Here is a 22,331-nt window from a genome sequence, read left to right as displayed (position 1 = left end):
GGCTGAGGTCATGATCTCAGGGTCTTAGGGTTGAGCCCGCCTCTTGCTAAGCAGGGCATCTGCTTGAGATTCTCTCTCTCCCTCTCCCCCTTTCCCAGCTTGTGCACATATGGGCGCTCTCTCTCTCTCTCAAATAAATAAATAAATAAATAAATAAATAAATAAATAAATGTTTAAAAAACAAAACAAAACACAAACTCTTGCCATCACTGCCACTGTTGAATTCTGAGGTGCCAGAGTATCTCTTTTCTAAGAGCAGAGACAGAAGACAGGTGAAAAAAGTGAGGAGTTAGGAAACATGTGAGATGGGAAGTTTTCTTAGCTCAGAAAATCCATTCTTCCTTCTCATAAACATCTGCCTCCCCGGGCTCTGGTTCCAACTCTGCTCAGGGTCCCAGTGGAGTAGCAGAGGGGCACAGAGATGGCACTGGAAAAGCTTAGGGAAGAGTATGAACTCAAGGGACTTGATTGAAGGACCAGGAATGGCTTGTTTTTTCTCTAGAAGTAAAGGAGCTAACTTTGTCTGAATCACCAATCATTTGGAGTGCTTACAAAAATTATGGATTTTTCCCTCAGAAAGAGTGTAAATGAAACCACACTCAGAGAATTTTGCACACAACTTCCTGAGGTTTTTGTACACTTCCTGAAGTCCCTCCTTGTACCCTTGATGTGGAATCCCAAATTTATGACAGTCATTCACACGATTTCGTGGTCTCTTGTCCTCAAGATGGGACACATTTTCCTATTTGCTTTATTTTTAGTGGCTTATATTTTTTAATCCAAAATCCGTATCTTTGATGTTTTCTGAGATCTAAAATCAAAAACTTAAAAGTAATAAATCCCATCCTGACAACCCCTGCCTCCTACCATGACTTACAGCTTTGACAATTCAGGTTGGATTTTGAGTCAGTCCAGAGAACTCTGTCCTGGTGGGGACCAATGGCTATTTTCCTCCAAGTAGATGGAATGTCTGTAGTTACCTTTTGTAGGTGTGCCATCTTCCAATAGATCGACTAGGTTATAGATGATGGAGGAACCTTTGAGAAGGAGTCAGAAGGAAAGAAGAAGAGCATTGAAAATAGAATAGAAGAGGGCCTGAGAAGAGGTCAGAAGAGGGCCTCCCCCCAGGGCCCCCCCCCTCCTCCTCAAGCATACCTCAAATCCCACCCTGAGCTTTTCTCATGGATGTGTGGGACAGGAGGCTCACAAATGTTTGTCATTTGCATGTGTGTAACTTTGAATGGAAGTTGGAAGATGGCTATTTGCTCTTCCTATAGTGTAGTAGAGATTTATCTATAGAATGTATCAAAGTAACATGGTCTGGGGGAAGGCTTGTTTTCCAGCACTAAATACATTAAAACAATATGGACTTATATCAACATACATTGATATACATTTTACTTCATCATTTTCTCTTTAAATCTAGGTCGTTTATTTCAGGGCTTTGCCCATGCTACATTCTTGGGCTTTAAAGGTAGTTTGTTCTCATGGTCTTCATTTTTCAATTATTTTAGGATGTTCTGATGCTCGGTGCAGTAGGAGCTTATGCCTGGAGTGGGACGGTTGTCCAGCAGACATCTCATGGACATTTGATCTTTCCTAACCAAGCCTTTGACCAAATTCTGCAAGATAAAAACCACAGTTCGTATCTAGGTAAGACATAGCAGCATTTGACTCAACAAATTTAAGTTCCCTTTTTTAAGCAAGCCCCTTGCTGAATTTCAGGATCCGTTCAGCAAAGCCCTAAAGTGTCATCTAATTATTATAATTATTGCACATGTTTACGTTGCCTCTTTGCAAATGGGTTCTTATCCTAAAACTCTTAAATGACACACTGTGTTTCACTTGTCGATCTCTTTTGGCTGCTCAAGCGGCTGTGATTGTGCTTCCCTAAAATGGAAATAGTTCCTAAAAGCCAGTATAGTAAGTGGTAGTCTTATATTACTTTAGAGTTCCTAGTCTTTTTGTTCCTATAATAAGCAGCCACTGATTTTGAGCACTGACTATGGGACAGTTCCTGAGCTGGCAATTCTATCTACATAAACATTTTAATCCTTCCAGGGATGCCTGGATGCCTCATCAGTTGGCTGAGTGTCTGCCTCGATCTCAGTTCAGGTCTTGATCTCAGGGTCATGAGCTCAAGCCCCGTGTTGGGCCCCACACTGGGCATGGAGCCTACTTAAAAAAAAAAAAAAATCCTCCTAAAACCCTTTGAAGAAAGTAATATCCCCATTTTACCTTTGAGAGCCAGCAAGGTTAATAACTTTCCCAAAAATAAACAACTTAGTGGCAAATCCACAATTTGAACTTGGGACCATCTGACTTCAAATTGTCGCTGCATGACAATTACCTTTTAAATTCATGTAATTACTCATTTCAAGAAATACTTGTTCAGTGCCAGGTTCATGAGCGGCGGATGGGACAACTCCAAAACTAGGGATGTTTTATAGGTAGGTTTCCCCCTCTGCAGGGCAGTGCTGCCCGTCAAAGGGGAGGAGCAGTTCATCTTAGAAAAAAGGAAGATGGGGGCACCTGGGTGGCTCAGTGGGTTAAAGCCTCTGCCTTCGGCTCAGGTCATGATCTCAGGGTCCTGGGATTGAGCCCCACGTCGGGCTCTCTGCTCAGTGGGGAGCCTGCTTCCTCCTCTCTCTCTGCCTGCCTCTCTGCCTACTTGTGATCTCTGGCTGTCAAATAAATAAGTAAAATCTTAAAAAAAAAAAAAAAAAAAAAAAGGAAGATGTGCCCGCAGTGATATGCCCGGGCCCACGAGGAACTGTGCATCCCCGTGAAGGAGAGCTGACAACACTGACCCCATCGTTGGCCTTCTGTGTCGATCTCCTCTCTAGCGCACAGATGCCACCACTTTAGATAAACAATAGAGAGCCCTCTGGCACAGGGGGTGCCACTTTAGATGACTACCCTGCGACCTCACCACTGTGCCCATTGCTCCATAAAAGCTGGAGGCTGAGAGGAAGTCCTGAGTAGGAGTGGAGAGTAGTTGCATAGCGTTTTGGATCATCTGTTCGCTGGTCTGTGCCTGCCTGCCTGCCTGCCAGATTGCCCTTGTCAGTAAGTTACCCCGAAAAAACTCTGCAAACAATAGGGAGTGGCCTGCTTTGTGTTTCAGCATTAAAATACCTCCTCAGTCTGGAGGATACATTACTGACCATCCTTCTAACACCTTCTAATACCCCTTCACACACACACACACACACACACACACACACACAGATCTCTGGTCATCTCTGCTAACTTTACAAGCTTTTCTGGCTGAGCTCTTCAATAGTACCTACTCTGTAACTTCTCTCCTAGGTTACTCTGTGGCTGCGATTTCTACTGGAAAAGACATCCACTTTGTTGCCGGTGCTCCTCGGGCAAATTATACTGGCCAGATAGTGCTCTACAGTGTTGATGAGAATGGCAATGTCACAGTTATTCAGGCTCACCGAGGTGACCAGGTAAATGCCACTGTGTAGCAGGTGGAATTAATCATAGTGACAACTGGGGCAGATGAGGAGTGGGAGTTGGTAGAAATGGAAACCAGCATTTATTGAGTGCCGACCCTGTGGCTGGTTCTGTGATCTGTATTTACTTGAATATTCCTTAAATCATCTGGGTGATAGGCATTAAGGAGGACATGTGATGAGCACCAGGTGTTGTATACAACTGATGAACCACTGAACTCTACCTCTGAAAATAATAATACACTATTTATTAATTGATCCTCTATAAAACTTGAAAAATATTCCTTAAATCCTCACAATACTGAGATCTGCTGTCTTCTTCTAACGGGTTACTGAGAGTTTACCTTCCTAAGGTCAAATAGATTTCATGGGGTTGAGTTGTCATTAAAAACCTAGTCCCGTGTAACCTCAAAGCTTGTGCTGTTTGGTTATATCCAACTGGGAGTTTTTGACTCCCCAGATTAATAGAACGTAGGTGTTATTTAATCCGAATGACAGGCACCTGGCCATGGCTTTATTGTTGAGCTCCTCCTAGGAGCCAGTGATCTAGAAGACAAATTCGAAGGCAGAAGTACAGCATTGTTAAGACTGAGCTGCTACATCTGGGCCTGCACAGGGGTCCTGTGGCTTTGAGGTTTCTAAAATTAAAGCAACTCACTTTTCTGCCACTTCCTTCTCAGCATGACCATTCAGTAGTCAGAACCAGTGATGACTCCCAGTGGCGGCCCGCTAGAGCAGAGGCCAGCCGACAGATTCCTATTTCCTAACCAAGCAGTTTTGACCCAGGGGCTTGGTGCATATTTGAAATGGGCAGCCCCGATCTCCGACAACCAACAGAAATTTTCCTTCCTTGAGTCCGAGAAACCAGCCATTTAGATTTCCCTTCTCGGGGATTAAGTGTGATGCTACAGTCTCTATGGATTTTCCAGGAGTAAGAAGACTTTGTAATGAAGTCTTTGACTTCCCTGACTATAAGCCAGCTACGGTCACATATTTTTCTCTCCTCTTTACTATTTTAAGGAAGGGTGCTTTTATTTTGAGAAAAAGGATGATCGTATTCTAGAACGAATCCTTTCTTACTTGTTTCTGAATCCCACAGAGGTATTCACGTAGGCGTGCACCAAGCATTCAGGTGGCTGGCCTCTCTTCTTTCACTGGCTCTCCTCCGGGTCTCGTGTTCCACTCATCTGAGAACTTCCCTCCTGTCCAAGATCACGCCACGGACAGTTCCATTACACGTGCTTGCCTGCTCTTCTCCACCTAGAAAACTCCTTGATTTTTAAGATGCCATTTAAAGGACATTTAATCTTTCTGAGCCCTCCTGGCTACTCCGCACTCTGCTCACACAGCAGCTGGCCCTTGCCTCTGGAGAACGTACCTCACCACACAGCATGGGCACTTGTCCCACTTCCCTCTTCCTTCCTGCCTTTCTGTACAGCACACCTCACAGACCTTCCAAGTGTTTCTCTTTTAAATGTGGTCTTTGACTCCCCCCAGCCTCAGGACACCTGGAGTGCTTAATTAAAATACTGTTTTCTGGATTGCATGCAGTCAGAGTTTCTGGAAATAGTCTCCGGAATCTGTATTTTAAAGACCCATTCTTGGGGCACCTGGGTGGCTCAGTGGGTTAAGCAACTGCCTTCGGCTCAGGTCATGATCCCAGAGTCCTGGGATGGAGTCCCGTGTCGGGCTTCCTACTCCTTGGGGAGTCTGCTTCCCCCTCTCCCTCTGCCTGCTACTCCTGCTTGTGCTCTTCTATGTCAAATAAATAAATAAAATCTTTTAAAAATCTAAATAAATAAATAAATACCTGTTCTTGGTGATTTGTGTGCACACTAAGGTTTAGCCACCAAGTGCTCTATCATGATACAACCTGAGAAAGGGGACTCGGTTGTCCATCTTCATGTTTCTGGCACTTTATAGGTAGTAAGCACTCGAGTTTTGTTTATTCAATGAGTAAATGAAAGTTCAGTGTACCATCAGGAGTATATGCATCCTTGGGACACCTGGGTGCCTCAGTGGGTTAAAGCCTCTGCCTTCGGCTCAGGTCATGATCCCAACATCCTGGGATCGAGCCCCGCATCAGGCTCTCTGCTCAGCAGGGAGCCTGCTTCCTCCTCTCTCTCTGCCTGCTGCTCTGCCTACTTGGGATCTCTATTTCTGTCAAATAAATAAAATCTTAAAAAAAAAAACAAAACTAAAGTATATGCGTCCTACAAATCCTGAGGTTAATATGCTTTCTCATTCCAGATCGGCTCCTATTTTGGCAGCGTGCTATGTTCGGTCGATGTGAATAAAGACACCATTACAGACGTGCTCTTGGTGGGTGCACCGATGTACATGAATGACCTAAAGAAAGAAGAAGGAAGAGTTTACCTGTTTACCATCACAAGGGTAAGAAAAAGCATTAAGCCAACTTAGTTTAATTTGCTTCAGTATTGGTAAACAAAGTTAATCTGCATTTTTGCAGAATGAAGAATTATTGAATGATTTTCATATGTAGTTTGGTCTATATTGCATCATTTTAAGGATGTAACCATTAATTTATAACTTTAAAAATCACATTAAAAAGCATCACCCTTAGAGAAAGAGCTTAATGTATAGTGCACTGCTGTTTTCCATGAAAGGTCTTCGAATATGTAATATATATTACAAAAATACTGTCATTTTTGAAATGTGTGCGCATGCGAACATCAGTGTAGTTCGCAAGTACCTCCTTCAATTATTCTTCTTCACTGTAAAGAGATCATGATAACAGAACAAACTATCTTATTAACATTTTACAGTGAAAAAGACAAATTGTACCTGGCATTTTGCAAATTTTGGTTTAATCCTGGATGCTTTCTATATTAGTGCGTCAAGAAATTCTGTTGCTTAGTATAACAGTTAGATATGTGTATATGAAATATATAGGAATATATATTAGATATGTGTATATGAAATTTTAGTCCTCGCACATAAAACTTAGCAGACTCTAACTAGACCGAGCTCTCTAAGTCCATGTCCATAGTATAAGGAACTTGGAGCTGAAAAGAAAACCAGAAATAAAGGCACAAGTTGACATAGAAAACTGGAAAAAAGAAGGGGGGGAAAAAAGGTAGCTGATATTAATATAGTAAATATTATATTTTGCTATTGTAGTAGTTTGTCCTACCCTATTTATTTAAATGATTCTCTGGATTTTGGGCTCAAGTCATGATCTCAGGGTCATTAGATTGACCCTTGAGTTGGGACCCTTCCTGAGTATGGAGCCTACTTAAGATTCTCTCTCTCCCTCTCCCCCTCCCACCCCCTACTCAGCATGCTCACGCCCTTTCTCTCTCCTCCCCCTTAAAAAATTCTAAAGCATATAAAGAGTGTATAATTGAGTGTTCAGTAAGGGAGGAGCATAAATGCCTATTTTAAAATTTAACAAATGCCTAGTTTCTTAAATGTTTGTTACTTCTCAAGTATTCTGAATTACCATCAATTGTTGAAGATGAGAAGATCTCCTGATACTTTGTCAGTCTCAGTTACAAAGTGATTTCCTTAAGATTATTATAGAGAAGAATCAACACTGACCTAGTTTCATATTTGAGGAGCATCGCTTTCTTGTGAAGTCATGAAATATTTCCATTCCTGATTTCAAAATCTGGAAGGAAAAAAAAAGAACAAGAAAATGTTTTTTCTTTGGACAGAATTACTTATTTTTTATAATGTGACATTAACAGTCTCCCTTTATTTTTTTTTTTTAGAATAGTAGATACACACTATGTTAGTTTACAAAAAGGTGTACAAGGTACACAACAAGGTGATTTGACAAGTTTATACATCATGCTATGTTCATTACAAATGTAGCTAACATCTTATGAGTGGAATTGTGCGGTATTTTTTTCTCTGACCTATTTCACTTTGCATAATACCTTCTGGTTCCATCCATGTTATCTCAAATGGCACAATCTCCTCCTCTTTTATGGTTGTTTAATATTTGTGTGTGTGCATACACATTTTCCTTCTCCATTTGTCTACTGATGGCCACTTAGGTTGTCCCCATATCTTGGCTATTGTAAGTAATGCTGCAGTAAACACAGGGGTGCATATATCTTTTCAAATTAGTGTTTTTTCTTTCTTTGGGTAAATACCCAATAGTGAAATTATTGGATCATATGGTATTTCTATTTTTAATTTTTGGAGGAACCTACACACTCTTGTCCACAGTGTATACCCATTCCTACCAACAGTGCACAAGGATTCCTTTTTCTCCACATCCTTGCCAACACATGCTATTTCTTGTCATTTTGATTTTAGCCATTCTAACTACTGTCAAGTAATACCTCATTGTGGTTTTGGTTTGTATTTCTCTGAGTGACATTGAGCTTCTTTTCATATGTTGGCTATCTGTGTGTTTTCTTTGGAAAAATGTCTGTATAGGTCCACTGTCCATTTTTTAATTGGATTGTTTGGTTTTTTGGTGTCGTATAAGGTCTTCATGTATTTTGAATAGTAACCATTTAATGGATCTATTATTTGTAAATATCTTCTCCCATTCGGTGGGTTGTCTTTTTGTTTTGTCAGTGGTTCCTTTGCTGAGCAGAAGCCTTTTATTTTTATTATTTTTTAAGATTTTATTTATTTATTTATTTATTTATTTATTTATTTATTTGAGAGAGAGAGTAGGGGAGCAGCAGGCAGAGGGAGCAGCAGGCTCCCCACTGAGCGGGGAGCTCAAAGCAAGGCTCAATCCCCAGACACCGGAATCATGACCTGAGCCAAAGGCAGATACTTGACTGACTGAGCCACCCAGGTGCCCTGTGCAGAAGCCTTTTATTTTGGTGTAGTCTCAATAGTTTAGTTTTGCTTTTGTTTTTCTTGCCTCAGGAGACCTATCTAGAATAATGTTGCTATTGTTGATGTCAAAGAAATTACTGCCTATGTCCTCTTCTAGGGATTTTTATGGTTTAAGGTCTTACATATATGCCTTTAATCCATTTTGAGTTTATTTTTGTGTTCAGTGTTAGAAAGCGGTCTAGTTTCATTCTTTAGCATGTAGCTGTCCAGTTTTCCCAGCACTATTAATTTAAAAGACTGTCTTCAGGGTGCCTGGGTGGCTCAGTGGGTTAAAGCCTCTGCCTTCAGCTCAGGTCATGATCTCAGGGTCCTGGGATGGATGCCCCGCATCAGGCTCTCTGCTCAGCAGGGAGCCTGCTTCCCCCTCTCTCTCTGCCTGCCTCTCTGCCTACTTGTGATCTGTCTGTCAAATAAATAAATAAGTAAAATCTTAAAGAAAAATAAAACACTTTCTCCTCCCCATTGTATATTCCTGCCTCCTTTGTCATAGATTGCTTGACCATATAACCATGGGTTTATTTCTGGAGTCTTTCTTCCTTTGATCCCTGTGTCTGTTTTTGTGCCAGTCCCATATGTTTTGGTTACTACAGCTTTGTAGTATATCTTAAAACCTGGAGCTGTGATATATCTCGCTTCATTCTTCGTAAGATTGCTTTGGCTCTTCATGGTCTTCTGTAGTTTTGTGCAAGTTTTAGTATTTGTTCTGGTTTTCTGAAAAACACTCTTGGTATTTTGACAAAGATTACATTGAATCTGTAGGTTGCTTTGGGCAATATGGACATTTTAACAATATTCTAATCCACGAGCATGCAGTGTCTTTCCGTTTGTTTGTGTCCTCTTCAATTTCTTTTGTCAGTGTTTTATACTGTTCACAGTACAGGCCTTTCACCTGTTTTGTTAAGTTTATTCCTAGATATTTTATTTTTGGCGCAGTTGCAAATGGTGTTGGATTTTTTTTTTTAATTTCTCTTGCTGCAAATTCATTGTTAGAGTACAGAAATGTTACTGATTGCTGGGTATTAATTTTGTATCCTGCCACTTTACTAAATTTGATTATTACTTCCAGTAGTTTTTTAGTGTAGTCATTAGGATTTTTCTATATATAGTATCATGTTGTCTGCAAATAGTGACAGTTTAATTTCTTCTTTACTAATGTAGATGCCTCTTATTTCTTCTTTGTGTGTGATCACTGTGGCCAGGACTCCCAGTATTATGTTGAATAAAAATGATGAGTGAACATCCTTATCCTATTCCTAACCTCCGAGGGAAAGCTCTTAGTTTTTCACCATTGAGTATGATGTCAGCTGTGGGTTTTTTATATGTGGGCTTTATCATGTTGAGATATATTCCCTCTAATCCTGCTTTGTAGAGACTTTTTATCCTAATTTGGGAATCTTGTCACATGCTTTTTCTGCATCTGTTAAGATGATTATAATTTTTACCCTTCATTTTGTTGGTGTGGTGTATGACATTGACTGATTTGCAAATACTGAAGCATCCTTGCATCCCTGGAATAAATCCTACCTGACTATGGGGAATGATCATTTTAACATACTATTGTATGCAATTTCCTAATATTTTGTGGAGGATTTTTGTAACTCTGTTCATCAAGGAGATTGGCCTATAGTTTTATTCTTGTGGTGTCTTTGTCTGCTTTTGGTATCAGGGTAATACTGGTCTTGTAGAATGTATTTAATGTATTTGGAAGCTTCCCTTCCTCTTCTGTTGTTTGGAATAGTTTGAGGAGTATAGATATTGACTCTTTAAGTGTCTGACAGAATTCCCCTGTGAATCCATCTGGTCCTGGACTTTTCCTTTTTTAAATTTTTTTGGTACTTTTTTATTGCCATTCAATTTTGTCATTTGTCAATTTTGCCTATTCATATGTTTCACTTCCCCCGGTTCAGTTTTCAAAGATGGTATGTTTCTAAAAGTTTAACCATTATATAAAAAATATAATTTTTTATAGTATTCACTTCTAATTCATTGTATTTCTGTGGTATCAGCTGTTACTTCTCCTTTCTGATTTTTTTTTATTTGGGTCCTTTTTCTTTCTTTTTTTTTTTCTCCTTGATGAATGTGGCTGAGGGTTTGTCAACTTTAATTACCTTCTTTTTTTTTTTAAGGATTTTATTTACTTATTTGACAGCAAGAAAGAGAGAGAGAGTTCACAAGTAGGCAGAGAGGCAGGCAGAGAGAGAGGGGGAAGCAGGCTCCCTGCTGAGCAGAGAGCCAATGCAGGGCTTGATCCCAGGACCCCAAGATCATGACCTGAGCCGAAGGCAGAGGCTTGACCCACTGAGCCACCCAGGTGCCCCTGTTTATCTTTTCAAAGAACCAACTCAGTTTCATTGATTCTTTCTTTTGCAGGTGGTGGTGGGGTTCCTAGGTCATTTATTTCTGCTCTGGTCTTTGTTTCCGTTGGTTTTGTTTGTTCTTTCTCTAGTTCCTTTAGATATAAGTTTGGATTGTTTCTTTGAGCTTTTTCTTATTTCTTAAGGTAGGCCTGTATCACTCTGTACTGTATACTTCTCTCTTAGAACTGCTTTTGCTGCATCCCAACGACTTTGGACCATTGAATTTTCATTTTCATTCATCTCCGTGTATTTTATTTTTTCTTTGATGGCTTCATTGACCTACTGGTTGTTTGATATCATGGAGTGTAGTCTCTGTGTGTTGGTGTTTTTTCCTTTTTTTCTTGTGATTTTTAGCTTCATACTGTTGTGATCAGAAAAGATGCATGGCATGATTTCAATCTTCTTAAATTTATTGAGGTTTGTTTCATGGCCTGGTATATGCTCTGTTCTGGAGAATGTTTCATGTGCACTTGAAAAGAATGCGTATTCTGGGGTTGCGTGGGTGGTTCGGTCATTAGGCATCTGTCTTTGTCTGGGGTCATGATCCCAGAGTCCTGGGATCAAGCCCCACATCGGACTCCCTGCTTGGTGGGAAGCCTGCTTCTCCTTCTCCCATGCCCCCTGCTTGTGTTCCCTCTCTCACTGTGTCTCTCTGTGTCAAATAAATAAATAAATAAAATCTTAACTAAAAAAAAAAAAAAGAATCACTATTCTGTTTTCAGATGGAGTATTCCATATATATATTTTATGTCTGTCTGGTCCAGAGATGCTCAAAGACATTGTTTCCTTATTGATTTTTTTTTGTCTGGATAATCCATTCATTGTAAGTGGAGTGTAATGTCCCCTACTACTACTGTATTACCACAGATTTCTCTCTCTTTTTTTTTTAATACTTTATTTATTTATTTGACAGACAGAGATCACAAGTAGGCAGAGGGGCAGGCAGAGAGAGAGGGGAAGCAGGCTCCCTGCTGAGCAGAGAGCCCAATGCGGGGCTCAATCCCAGGACCCTGGGATCATGACCTGAGCCGAAAGCAGAGGCTTAACCCACTGAGCCACCCAGGCGCCCCCACAGATTTCTCTCTTTATGTCCACTTACGTTTGCTTTATGTATTTAGGTAGACCAGTGTTGGGTATATAGATATTTATAATGGTTATATCCTCTTGTAGGACTGATCCTTTTATCATTATGTAATAATTGTTGTTAGTCTTTGTTTTAAAGTCTATTTTGTCTAAGTATTGCTACCCCAGCTTTTTTTCACTTCCATTTGCATAGTGAATGTTTCTCAGTCCCTTCACTATCAGTCTGTATATGTCTTTAGGCCCGAGGTGTGAGCTTCTTATAGGCAGCGTATAGATGGGTCTTATTTATCTTCTCTGTCACCCTGTGTCTTTTGGTTGGAGCATTTAGGCCATTCACATTTAAAGTGATTATTGATAGATATACACTTTTTGCCATTTCAAAAATTTGTTTTCTTGTTGTTTTATTGTTCCTTTTTCTTCTCATTCTTTGTGGGGGCTTTTTTGTGTTTTTTTTTTTTTTAATTCATTTATTTGACAGAGAGAGATCACAAATAGGCATAGAGGCAGACGGGAGTGGAATCAGGCTCCCCACTGAGCAGAGAGCCCAATGCAGGGCTCAATCCCAGGACCCTGAGATCATGACCTGAGCCTAAGGCAGAGGCTTAACTCACTGAGCTGCCCGGTCACCCCTATCTTATCATTCTTTGTGATTGGTGAGTTTCTATAGTGTTATGTTTAGCTTTCTTTTTCTTTCTTTGTATTTCTATCCTATGTTTTGGGCTTGTGGTTATCACAAAGTTTACATACAACATTCCAAGTAAATATTAGTCTATTAATTTGGTGGTCATTTAAGTTCAGAAGAAGGGGTCTTTCCCCCCTTCTCTTCCTTTTTTTTTACTCCCCTTCTCCACATTTTTTATCTGTGTTGTCATATTTCACATCTTTGATTCGTAATTTTCTTATGTCTAATTATGGTCATTTCTTTTCCACTTAAAGAAGTCCCTTTAACATTTCTTGTAAGTCTGGTTTAGTGGTAATGAACTCCTTTATCTTTCATTTGTCTGGGAAACACTTTATCTCTCCATCAACTCTGAATGATAATCTTGTCTGGCAGAGTATTCTTGGCTGTAGGCTTTTTTCCTTTCAGCACTTTGCAAGCCAGAAGAAAGTGGCAGGAGATACTCAAAAGTTTCTGCTGAAAAATTAGCTGATAGCCTTATAGATTTTCCCTTCTAAGTAACCTTTTGTTCCTTTCTTGCTGCTTTTAGGATTCTCTTTATCTTTAAACTTTGATATTTTAATTATTATGTGCCATGGTGTGGACCTCCTTGGTTCATCTTGCTTGCAACTCTCTATGCTTACTGGACTTAGATGTCTATTTCTTTCCCAAGATCAGGGAAGTTTTCAGTTATTATTTCTCCAAATAAGTTTTCTATCTCTTTTTCTGGGACCCCTGTAATGCAGATATTTGTTTATATTGCCCATGAGATCTCTTAATCTATCTTTTTTTTTTTTTTAATTCTTTTCTCTCTTTGCTGTTCAGCTTGTGTTGCTCTCCATTACCCTGTCATCCAGGTTGCTGGTATGTTCTTCTGCATCCTCTAAGCTACTGTTGATTCCGTCATTTCAGTTACTGTATTCTTTAACCCTGATTGGTTCTTTTTAATATTTTCTATGTCTTTATTGAAAGTCTCACTGAAATCTTCCACTTTTTTTCTCCAGCCCAGTATCTTCACAATTATTATTTTTTAAATTAACATATAATGTATTTTTTGCTTCAGGGGTATAGGTCTGTGAATCATCAGTCTTATAATTCACAGCACTCACCATAGCACATACCCTCCCCAGTGTCCTTAACCCAGTCATCATATCCCTCCTCCCTGACCCCCTAGCAACCCTAAGTTTGTCTCATGAGGTTAAGAGTCTCTTATGGTTTATCTCCCTCATGATCTCATCTTCTTCCATTTTTTCCTTCCCTACCCCCCCAAGTCCCCAGCTCTGCCTCTCAAATTCCTCTTATCAGAGAGATCATATGATAATTGTCTTTCTCTGACTTATTTCGCTCAGCATAATACTCTCTAGTTCTATCCACGTCATTGCAAATGGCAAGATTTCATTGCTTTTGATGGCTGCATAGTATTCCATTGTATATATACCACATCTTCTTTATCCATTCATCTGCTGATGGACATCTAGGTTCTAGCCATGGTTTGGCTATTGTGGATATTGCTGCTATAAACATTTGGGTGCACGTGCCCCGTTGGACCACTACATTTGTATCTTTGGGGTAAATACCCAGTACTACAATTGCCGGGTCATAGGGTAGCTCTATTTTCAACTTTTGGAGGAACCTCCATACTGTTTTCCAGAGTGGCTGCACCAGCTTGCATTCCCACAAACAGTGTAGGAGGGTTCCCCTTTCTCCACATCCCTGCCAACACCGGTTGCTTCCTGACTTGTTAATTTTAGCCAGTCTGACTGAATTAAGGTGGTATCTCACTATGGTTTTGATTTGTATTTCCCTGATGGCGAGTGACGTTGAGTACTTTTTCATGTGTCTGTTGGCCATCTGGATGTCTTCTTTGCAGAAATGTCTGTTCATGTCCTCTGTCCATTTCTTGATTGGATTATTTGTTCTTTGGGGGTTGAGTTTGATAAGTTCTTTATAGATTTAGATAGTAGCACTTTATCTGATATGTCCTTTGCAGATATCTTCTGCCCTGCTGTCAGTTGTCTTTTGGTTTTGTCAACTGTTTCCTTTGTTGTGCAAAAGCTTTTGATCTTGATGAAGTCCCAATAGTTCATTTTTGGCCCTTGCTTCCCTTGCCTTTGGCGATGTTTCTAGGATGAAGTCAGTGCAGCTGAGGTTGAAGAAGTTGTTCTCCTCAAGAATTTTGAGGGATTCCTATCTCACATTGAGGTCTTTCATCCATTTTTTAGTCTATTTTTGTGTGTAGGTATAAGGAAATGGTCCAGTTTCATTCTTCTGCATGTGGCTGTCCAATTTTCCCATTTGTGGAAGAGACTGTCTTTTTTTCCATTGTACATTCTTTCCTGCTTTGTCGAAGATTAGTTGGCCATTGAGTTGAGGGTCCATTTCTGGGCTCTCTATTCTGTTTGATTGATCTATGCGTCTGTTTTTGCGTCAATATCATACTGTCTTGATGATGACAGCTTTGTAATAGAGCTTGAAGTCCGGAATTGTGAGGCCGCCAACTTTGGTTTTCGTTTTCAACATTCCTCTAGCTATTTGGGGTCTTTTCTGGTTCCATATAAATTTTAGGATTATTTGTTCCATTTCTTTGAAAAAATTGATGGTATTTTGATAGGGATTGCATTAAATGGGTAGATTGCTTTAGGTAGCATAGACATTTTCATAATATTTGTTCTTATAATCCATGAGCATGGAACATTTTTCCTTTGTGTCTTCCTCAGTTTCTTTCATGAGTAGTTTATCGTTTTCTGAGTACAGATTCTTTACCTCTTTGTTTAGGTTTATTCCTAGGTATCTTATGGTTTTGGGTGCAATTGTAAATGGGATTGACTCCTTAATTTCTCTTTCTTCTGTCTTGCTGTTGGTATCTAGAAATGCAACTGCTTTCTGTGCATTGATTTTATATCCTGACACTTTACTGAATTCCTTTATGAGTTCTAGCAGTTTTGGAGTGGAGTTTTTTGGGTTTTCCACATAAAGTATCATGTCTTCAGCAAGGAGTGAGAGTTTGACTTCTTTGCCAATTTGGATGCCTTCTATTTATTTTTGTTGTCTGAGACTAAGACTCTAGTACTACGTTGAAGAGCAGTGGTAAAAGTGGACATCCCTGCCATGTTCCTGATTTTAGGGGAAAAGCTCTCAGTTTTTCCCATTGAGAATGATATTTGCTATGGATTTTTCATAGATGGCTTTTATAATATTGAGGTATGTACTCTCTATCCCTACAGTGTGAAGAGTTTTGATCAAGAAAGATGCTGTACTTTGTGAAATGCTTTTTCTGCATCTATTGAGAGTATCATATGCTTCTTGTTCTTTCTTTTATTGATGTATTGTATCACATTGATTGACTTGAGATGTTGAAACACCCTTGCCGCCCAGGAATAAATTCCACTTGGTCATGGTGAATAATACTTTTAATGTACTGTTGGATCCTATTGGCTAGTATTTCGGTGAGAATTTTTGCATTCATGTTCATCAGGGATCTATTGGTCTATAATTCTCCTTTTTGATGGTGTCTTTGGTTTGGTATCAAGGTAATGCTGGCCTCATAAAATGAGTTTGAAAATTTTCCTTCCATTTCTATTTTTTGGAACAGTTTCAGGAGAATAGGTATTAATTCTTCTTTAAATGGCTGGTAGAATTCCCTTGGGAATTCATCTGGTCCTGTGACCTTGTTTCTTGGGAGATTTTTGATTACTGCTTCAATTTCCTTCCTGGTTATGGGTTTGTCCTGGTTTTCTATTTCTTCCTGGTTCAGTTTGGTAGTTTATACATCTCTAGGAATGCATCCATTTCATCCAGATTGTCAAATTTGCTGATCTATAGTTGCTCATAATATGTTCTTATAATTGTATTTCTTTAGTGTTGGTTGTGATCTCTCCTCTTTCATTCATGATTTTATTAATTTGGGTCTTTTCTCTTTTGTTTTTGATACATCTGTCCAGTGCTTATCAATCTTACTAATTCTTTCAAAGAACAAGCTTCTAGTTTTGTAGATTTGTTCTACTGGTATTTTTGGTTTCTATTTCATTGATTTGTGCTCTGATCTTTATTATTTCTCTTCTCCTGCTGGGTTTAGGCTTTCTTTGCTGTTCTTTCTCCAGCTCCTTTAGGTGTAGGGTTAGGTTGTGTACTTGAGAGTTTCTTGTTTCTTGAGAAAGACTTGTATTGCTGTATACTTTCCTCTCAGGACTGCCTTTGCTGTGTCCCAAAGATTTTGAACAGTTGTGTTTTCATTTGTTTCCATGAATTTTTAAATTCTTCTTTAATTTCCAGGTTGACCCATTCATTCTTTAATAGGATGCTGTTTAGTCTCCATGTATTTGAGTTCTTTCCAACTTTCCTCCTGTGGTTGATTTCTAGTTTCAGAGCACTGTGGTCTGAAAATATGCAGGGAATGATCCCAATCTTTTGGTATCAGTTGAGACCTGATTTGTGACCCAGGATAATCTATTCTGGAGAAGATTCCATGTGCACTAGAGAAGAATGTGTATTCTGTTGCTTTGGGATGGAATGTTCTGAATATATCTGTAATGTCCATCTTGTCCATTGTGTCATTTAAAGCCTTTATTTCCTTATTGATCTTTTGCTTAGATGATCTGTCCATTTCAGTGAGGGGGGGCTGTTAAATTCCCCTACTATTATTGTATTATTGTCGATGTGTTTCTTTCATTTTGTTATTAATTGGTTTATATAATTGACTGCTCCCATGTCAGGGGCATAGATATTTAAAACTGTTAGATCTTCTTGTTGGATAGACCCTTTAAGTATGATATAGTGTCCTTCCTTATCTCTTATTGTAGTCTTTGGTTTAAAATCTAATTAGTCTGATATAAGGATTGCCACCCCAGCTTTCTGTTGATGTCCATTAGCATGGTAAATTCTTTTTCACCCCCTCACTTTAAATCTGGAGATGTCTTTACATCTAAAATGAGTTTCTTGTACACAGCATATCAATGGGTCTTGTTTTCTTTATCCATTCTGATACCTATGTCTTTTGATTGGGGCATTTAGCCCATTTACATTTAGGGCAACTACTGAAAGATATGAATTTAGTGCCATTATATTGTCTGTAAGGTGCCTGTTGCTGTATATTGTCTCTGTTTCTTTCTGGTCTTATTACTTTTAGGCTGCCTCTTTGCTGAGAGGAACCCTTTCAATATTTTCCCTAAGGCTGGTTGGGTGTTTGCAAGTTCTTTTAATTTTTGTTTGTCCTGGAAGCTTTTTATCTCTCCTTCTATTTTCAATGACAGCCCAGCTGGATATAGTATTCTTGGCTGCATGTTTTTCTCGTTCAGTGCTCTGAATATATCATGCCATTCCTTTCTGGCCTGCCAGGTCTCTGTGGATAAGTCTTCTGCCAATCTAATATTTCTACCATTGTATGTTACAGAGCTCTCGTCCCAAGGTACTTTCAGGATTTTCTCTTTGTCACTGAGACTTGTATGTTTTACTACTAGATGACAGGGTATGGACCTATTTTTACTGTTTTTGAGGGGGGTTCTCTGTGCCTCCTGGATTTTGATGCTTGTTCCCTTTGCCAAATTAGGGAAATTCTCTGCTATAATTTTCTCTAAATGCCTTCTGCCATCCTCTCTTCTTCTTCTTCTGGAATCCCAATTATTCTAATATTGTTTTGTCTTATGGTATCGCTTATCTCTTGAATTCTCCCCTTGTGGTACAGTAGTTTTTTCTCTCTTTTTTCAGCTTCTTTATGCTCCATCATTTGGCCTTCTATATTACTAATTCTTCCTTCTACCTTATTTATTCTAGCAGTAAGAGCCTCCATTTTTTATTGCACTTCAGTTTAGCTTTTCTAATTTCAGCTTGGTTAGATTTTAGTTCTTTTATTTCTCCAGAAAGGGATTTTATTTCTCCAGAAAGGGATTCTCTAGTATCTTCCATGCTTTTTTTGACCCTAGCTAGCACCTTGATAATCATCATTCTGAACTCTAGTTTTAATATCTTACTAATGTCCATATTGATTTAGCCCCTAGGCATCATTACTGCTTCTTGTTCTTTTGGTTTTTTTTTTGTTTTAGGAGAGTTTTTCCGCCTTGTCATTTTATCCAGATAAGACTAGATGAATGAAAGAACAAAATACTAAAAGGGTAGCAACAACCCCAGAAAAATATACACTAACCAAATTGAAAGAGACCTAAAACTGGGAGGAGAAGAAAGGAGAAAGAAAAAAATATGTATATGTATTTTATATATATATATATATATATATATATATATATATATATTAGACTGGTGAATAGAACACAGCTGCACACTTGATTTTGGGTGTATTTTGGTCTGTTAGGAGAATCTGCCACCCAAAATTTTAATGAAAGAAAAACTATACACACACACACACACACACACACATACATAAGGGTAAAGATGATGAAGGATGGAATATGAGTGTAAAGATGAAAATTTAAAAAGATTCTAAAAAAGGAATTGATAAGAAGTTGGTTGAAAAAAGAAACAAAAAAAAAAAAAAAAAGAGGAAAGAATGTGATCAGGCTGGAGGCCAGAACAAAGCCATGTGCTAAATTTAGGGCATATTTTGATCTGTTTGAAGAAACTGTATCCCAACATTTTAAGTAAGAAAAACCTATATGTATATTTAAAAAAAAGGTTAAATACAATAAAGGGATGGAATAGGACTATAACAATGAAAATTAAAGATTTTAAAAAAGGTATTGATAAGAGAAAATAGTTTAAAAACATAAATATGGAAAAATTTTAAAAAATAGAGTAAGAAAAAAATAAAATCTAGAAAATTTACCTTTGAAAGACTAAAGAATCATGGTGATAAAAGCCATGAATTCTATGTGCTGTATTCCATAGCTCTGAAGTTTTACAGTTCTCATTGATCAGTGAACTTGGTCTTGGCTTGATGTTCTTGCTGATCTTCTGGGGGAGGGGCCTGTTGCAGTGATTCTCAAATGTCTTTGCCCGAGGCGGAGTTGCACCACTCTTGCCAGGGGCCAGGCTATGCCATCTGCTTGGGTTGGCTCTCGTAGCTTTTGATCCCTGAATGCTTTCTGTATAGCTTTGGAGGATGAGAGTGAAAATGGTGGCTTCCCAATCTCTGGCCCCATAGGACCTGAGAGTTTGAGCCCCACTCCTCAGTGTGCCCCCAGAGAAAAGAAGTCAATCCCTTCTGTCTCCCTGGTCTCCAGCCGCACTCCTTGCTCACCCAGCCTGTGACCGAGCATTTCTGTCTCGGCTCATGGCCCCGTTTGAAGTCTCTAAATGATTCCTGCAGCATGCTCCCGTGCCATTCCTCCCAGAGAAGGAATGAGCGGGTCTCCACAGATCTGTCACTTGTGGCATCCCTGCTCGAAGTGCAGTGGCCCGACTGTGCCATGGATCATGGTTTAAGGTAACCCCGAAGCTGAGAGCCCACCCCTTGGCTCTGTCCCTGCAGCCAGCTTCCATGCTCCGATCAATACCTGGGAGCTCTGCCACCCTCAGATACCCCTAGTCTTTATGTGACCCTGTGGGTCCTGAGAGCCCACTGTCCCTGCAAGGGCTCCACACTCCCCCTCAACTTGGCCTCCCTCAGTGCAGCAGACTTCTAAATGTTCCAGTTTTGTGCTCTGCTGCTGTGTCACTTGCCGGGAGCCGGCCCCTCCCCTCAAGGTCTATCTTCCCATATATTGCCTCAGATTCACTTCTCTGCACATCCTACCTTTTTGGAAAGTGGTCGCTTATCTATTCCTAGAATTGTTCTTCTTCTCTTTGATCTCCTGTTGAGTTTGTAGGTGTTCAGATTGGTTTGATAACTATCTAGCTGAATTCTTGGGACCTGACGATATTTAGGTCTCCTATTCCTCCACCATCTTGCTCCTCCCACTACCCACAATTGTTAAATTCTGTCTCAGGCATGTTGCTTATCTCTGTTTCATTTAATTATTTCTGTGAGGTTTTTTTCCTTTCTTTTGGAGCATATTCCTCTGTCTCTGCATTTTGCTTGACTTTCTGTGTTTGTTTCTGTGGATTAGGCAGAACAGCTACTGCTCCTAAACTTGGAGGATGGTGTCCCTTTGCAGACTGTGTGTGCTTGGTGACTCTTCTGCTGGCTGGAGCTGTGCCCGTATTGTCAGCTACTTGTTTAAACTGTGGATTTTTGCAGAAAGAAGAAAATAATAAAATTTGAAAGAAAAAAAATCAGGAGGAAATAAAACAAAAGATATATCTTTAAATTTAAAAATAAAAACCGGTTTTGATTAAAAACTTTTAAACAAAACTTTTTAAAAAATTAAAATTCTCCAGCTTATTTTCCGTGCCCTGGCTCCCACAGAGGCTGGTATGGGCTTACGGACCCTGGGCTTACCCATGTTGTGAGCCCTCTCTGATGACTGAGCCCTACCGTTTACAGGCTTGAGACCTGCATTTTCTGACACTTAAACCCACCAGTCTGGGCTTTAAATGCGGAGGGGGAGTGTTCCCACCAGTCCTTGGCCCTTTTAAACTGTAGCTTTTTTTTCTGTCCCAGCACCACTGAGACTGGTGTGGGCTTGAGGACCTTAGGCTTGTTGAGGTTGGTGAGGTTGAGAGCTCGGAGACCACCAGACCTGTCCATCTGCTGGGCAGACCGCGCTCTGACTGAGATTTTAAGGTAATAATGTAAACCATCATTTTCCAGCCCCTCTGACTTGAGAGCTTAGCCTGCGACTCCTCCACCGTGCGGGGGGAGTTCTAGTGTTGTCTCTTTTAGATATTAATTTTCCTTTTAAACTGTGACTTATTTTCTGTGCCCACGATCAGAGAAATCTGTCCCTGCCCTCTCAGTACTCTGCATCCCCACTGCTTCAGTTTCCCTTAAATACTGTGTCTCCGTCTCATTGTGTTCTCTTGCCATTTTGTCTATCTTCGGTTGTCCAGTAGCTGTTCAGTCAGCCCTCGGTTTGGTTTTTTTTTCCCAGAAGAATTGTTCTATGAATAGGTATAATTTGATGGGTTCCAGGGAAGGGGTGAGTTCAGGGTTGCTGTCTTGAACTGGAAACTAACGGTCTCATTTTCTACTACCTGTACCATTATAATTTTGAAGAAAAGGTCTAAAATAAAACATTGTTTTTTGTGTGTCTCCATCTTAATTTTATTCAAGATGTTAGTAGATTTTCATCAGCAAATCTTAAGTGGGAAGTTTGGAAACAGGTAAAGATTTTAGTATTATGGGGGGAAAGGAGGGAAGGACATGGGTAGTGTTATGCAGGTTGTGCAACCACAGTAAAGAGAATTCACTCCTTTCACCTCGGTTCATGAGCACATATCCTATGAGCTGACTTGCTAAGATTCTCATTTTATAATTGTTATTGTAGAAAATTTTGAAATCTAGTTTTCAAAATCCTGTCTGCTTTTAACAGTTTACAAATTGGTTCGGACATCATTTGCTGTGAATTGTAATGATAAAAGTTGGAAGGTTTGCTTTATTCATCCCTCTTTCCCTCTCTGCCAGGGTGTTTTGAATTGGCACCGGTTTCTTGAAGGCCCCGAGGGTGTTGAAAATGCTCGGTTTGGTTCAGCGATTGCAGCTCTTTCAGATATCAACATGGATGGCTTTAACGATGTAATAGTTGGGTCACCTTTGGAAAATCAGAACTCTGGAGCTGTGTACATCTACAACGGTCACGAGGGCACCATTCGCACAAGGTATTCCCAGGTAATCCGTGAGTTCCATGGTGATGTATTCACGTGTGAGTATCCTTAGGTTAGAGCTGCCGAGTGCCGTGCAGATAATCTGACCCATCCCACTTATTTTTAGAACTTTATTTGTTCATTAAGCAAACATTTAGTGAACCTCCTACTGTGTGTCAGGCACTGTCCTGGGTACTGGAGATACTGTAAAGAACGGGACAGATAAAACTCTGCTCTTTGCGGCTCTTGCATTTTTTGCGGAGGAGACAGAGGGAAAATAAGGTAAGTGAGATAAAGTATTCCAGATCA

At 39.7% G+C, this 22,331-nt stretch overlaps 1 protein-coding gene across 1 annotated transcript in view; it reads left to right on the top strand.

Annotated features, from left to right (window-relative positions):
• Window positions 1-22,331, top strand: part of ITGA2 (integrin subunit alpha 2) — a 110,819-nt gene that overhangs the window by 57,811 nt on the left and 30,677 nt on the right. Inside the window, exons 11-14 of the mRNA XM_080803706.1 lie at window positions 1,515-1,653; window positions 3,313-3,458; window positions 5,715-5,858; window positions 21,844-22,047. Of these exons, the coding sequence (XP_080659832.1) occupies window positions 1,515-1,653; window positions 3,313-3,458; window positions 5,715-5,858; window positions 21,844-22,047 (633 nt within the window). The remainder of the gene's footprint in view (window positions 1-1,514; window positions 1,654-3,312; window positions 3,459-5,714; window positions 5,859-21,843; window positions 22,048-22,331) is intronic.

The sequence above is a fragment of the Martes martes genome, assembly GCF_963455335.1.
Source record: "Martes martes genome assembly, chromosome: 5".
Lineage (NCBI taxonomy): Eukaryota > Metazoa > Chordata > Mammalia > Carnivora > Mustelidae > Martes > Martes martes.
Note: the sequence above shows the minus strand (reverse complement) of the source record. Positions and strands in the feature narration are given on the sequence as shown.